This window comes from Austrofundulus limnaeus, unplaced genomic scaffold (assembly GCF_001266775.1).
Source record: "Austrofundulus limnaeus strain Quisiro unplaced genomic scaffold, Austrofundulus_limnaeus-1.0 Scaffold20, whole genome shotgun sequence".
Classification (NCBI taxonomy): domain Eukaryota; kingdom Metazoa; phylum Chordata; class Actinopteri; order Cyprinodontiformes; family Rivulidae; genus Austrofundulus; species Austrofundulus limnaeus.
In genome coordinates, this window is record NW_013952422.1 from 1,900,428 (window position 1) to 1,903,259 (window position 2,832).

At 39.4% G+C, this 2,832-nt stretch overlaps 1 protein-coding gene across 1 annotated transcript in view; it reads right to left on the minus strand.

Moving 5' to 3' along the window:
• drg1 (developmentally regulated GTP binding protein 1) overlaps positions 1-1,919 on the minus strand; it is a gene marked incomplete at its 5' end in the record, with an annotated part of 16,761 nt that extends 14,842 nt beyond the window's left edge. Inside the window, 2 exon segments of the mRNA XM_014003819.1 lie at positions 61-184; positions 1,759-1,919. Coding sequence (XP_013859273.1) covers positions 61-184; positions 1,759-1,797 — 163 coding nt within the window.
• Positions 1,920-2,832: the final 913 nt, after the last annotated feature.

Here is a 2,832-nt window from a genome sequence, read left to right on the forward strand (position 1 = left end):
ATAAAATAAAGCAAACATTGAAGCACATAGTGGATTAAATCTGAAATATTGTAACCTCACCTTCCCCTGGTCCACCCCCACTGCCGCCTTTCGGTGTGATGAGTTCCCTCCTCAGTTTGGCTAGACGTGCTTTGAGCAGACCCAAGTGGTGAGCTGTGGCCTTGTTCTTTTGAGTCCTGGTCATCTACAATAAAATGTAACAGTGGAGTGCATGACAGTGTTGTAATAAGTAACTTAAACTGTCTGATTTATTTCACAACAAAAGGCTGGTAGCTTGTTCGATCATTTTTATTGTATGCTGAATCATTTTAAAGCCAACAACTAGAAAGGTTGTTTAAAGTTTCCAATTGATTAAATACACTTTTTATGTATTTAAGTTCATAATAACGAAGACTATGTTACACTCACAATACATGCCCTTAATTAAATGAGAACAGATTTGACTGACGACTACTTTTTCAAGGATTTTGGAAATTTAAGAATGATTAAAGATAGGACAGAGATTATTGAAGATAAAGTGGTCAAGACCTGCCTATTCTCATGACTGGAATAATGGCAGCAGACTTAAAAGCCTTGGGAATAATTTCAGAGGAAAGAGAGAAGTGGATATATCAGCGATGACAGCGACAGAAAGGAGAGACAAGATTTTACAGAGATTGTGGGAAAAGAATCGAGCTGACAGGCGAATAGGATGGAGAAGATGGAGCAGACGGAAAAGGGGATAATACAGTATTTCACAAAACATGACCATAATTAACAGCGTTCGTTTGTGTTTTATGTTGTGCACCTCTAAGCTACCATAGTTTTTCCAGCCCTGTCTACACTACAGCAGTGGTTCCCAAACTTTTTGTCTTCTGACCCACAAAATATCCATGGCAAAAACTTGTGTCCCCAAATATTACTGGTCCGAGTACATGAATTCATTAATAACCCTAAAAACACACACTTTTTGACAATCTAAACAACTTGTACACAAATATAAATACTTATTGTTACTTAGTTTGTGTTTTTGTAATAATTTTAGGGAAAATATTACATCAGCAATTATTTTATTACCCTTTAAATTGATTTCTGGAGATTATTCAAGGCACTTCACGACCCATAATTGGGTCCCAAGCCCAACTTTGGGAACCAAAGTGCAGTGGTTCCCTAACTTTTCAGCTTTTGACCCACAAAATAACAGTAGCAGAGACCTGTGCCCACAAATATTTTTGTATGATAAACATTTGTATCAGGTCAACTAAACATGGGCATAGTAACAATATTTTTATACTACATTTATCCATTTTAAATATACTAACCTCACTCCTTTGTCACAAATAAGGCAAAAATGTAATTAATTCAGAAAATCTTTTCTGGACCCCACCTTGATGTTTTGGGACCCCACTTTGGGTCCCGACCCAAACTTTGGGAAACACTGCACTACAGGATTATTATAAACTAGAGTTTGCATTTTCCCTCAGATTAACAACCATTTAGCTCTAACTCACTATGAAAACAGATAACTGTCAGTCAAACTAAGTTACAGATTGACATCCATTGTTTCATTCAAAAAAGATCTACATTTAAATAAATTCACAAAACGTAGTTCTTATAACATTTTTACGAGTCGAAAAGCTAGCTGGTCCTTAACATGCAGAGCAAACATATTTTTGCTGTGGTGGATGGATGTTTAGCTAGCGTTTCATGTAGCCTTAGCTGTGTTAGCTAAAACGTGACAAACTCAACGGGTTCACAAAGCGTCAATTTTCGACTCACCTCATTTTCGATTTCTGCTATTTTCGCCAGTATACTCATTGTGACGATTGTTCCGGTGCACACTTCACGTTAAGAATTATTTCTGGGCAGATTTTACATGAATATGGCAAAAGTCTAGCCACCTAGCATGAGCCCGCACCACACCGACGCGGCTACTTCCAGTGAAATCTCGCGAGATCAGAGATTAGTCTCTCACTGTGCTTTGCCCGACGCTTTGACTCGCAGGGAAAATAGGGTTGTTTTTATCTGAAACAAAATTCTATTTAATGGGAAATGTTTTTACTTAATGAATGTTTTAGACGTAAAATAAATGTTATTTGTTTGTATTTTAATGAAATTACTTTTATTGAAGTACATATAATTATTATTTCATTATATGCAAGAAAAATCCAGTATCTAATTATTTGATGATCACATTGTATATAGGCTACAGCAATATTTTTGTATTTAGAAGACATAATTTCTTGTTGTAGAAGTCAGCTGACCAGGTTAGAAGTCAGCCGACAAACCTCCAGAGTAACATGGCTTCTGGACCTGACTGTGTACCACCCAGGGTGCATCCCAGCTTTGTGGAGTACTGCAATAAGTCTTCAGTAGGAGCCTGAGTCTCCAGAGAGTCCCAGACATCTGCATTGTTCCTGTTCCAAAAATGTTGCGACCCAGTGACATCACATAGACTACAGGCCAGTGGCTCTTACATCCCACGTCATGATGGAGACAGCTCCTGCCCATTGTCCAGCCACTTCTAGACTCCATTCAGTTTTCATATCAGTCCCGGCTAGGAGTAGACGATGCCATCATCTACTTGCTGAACTGAGTTTATGCCCACCTGGACAAGCCCAGCACGGTGAGAGTTCCCTTTCAGTCAATTCACTCGGTACAACATCATGTATGGGAACCACGCCCCTGCGTGTCCTGGCTGAAGCCACCTCTAATCACGCCTTTAGGCAGGTGACGTGATGACGACAGATGTCAGGCTCCGCCTGCACATATAAATATTGCGTTTTGCCGCCTGCTTCGACGCTCAACTCTGGAGAGACGGGTTAAGTTCTTGGAGAAAGTGCTGGGCGAGGC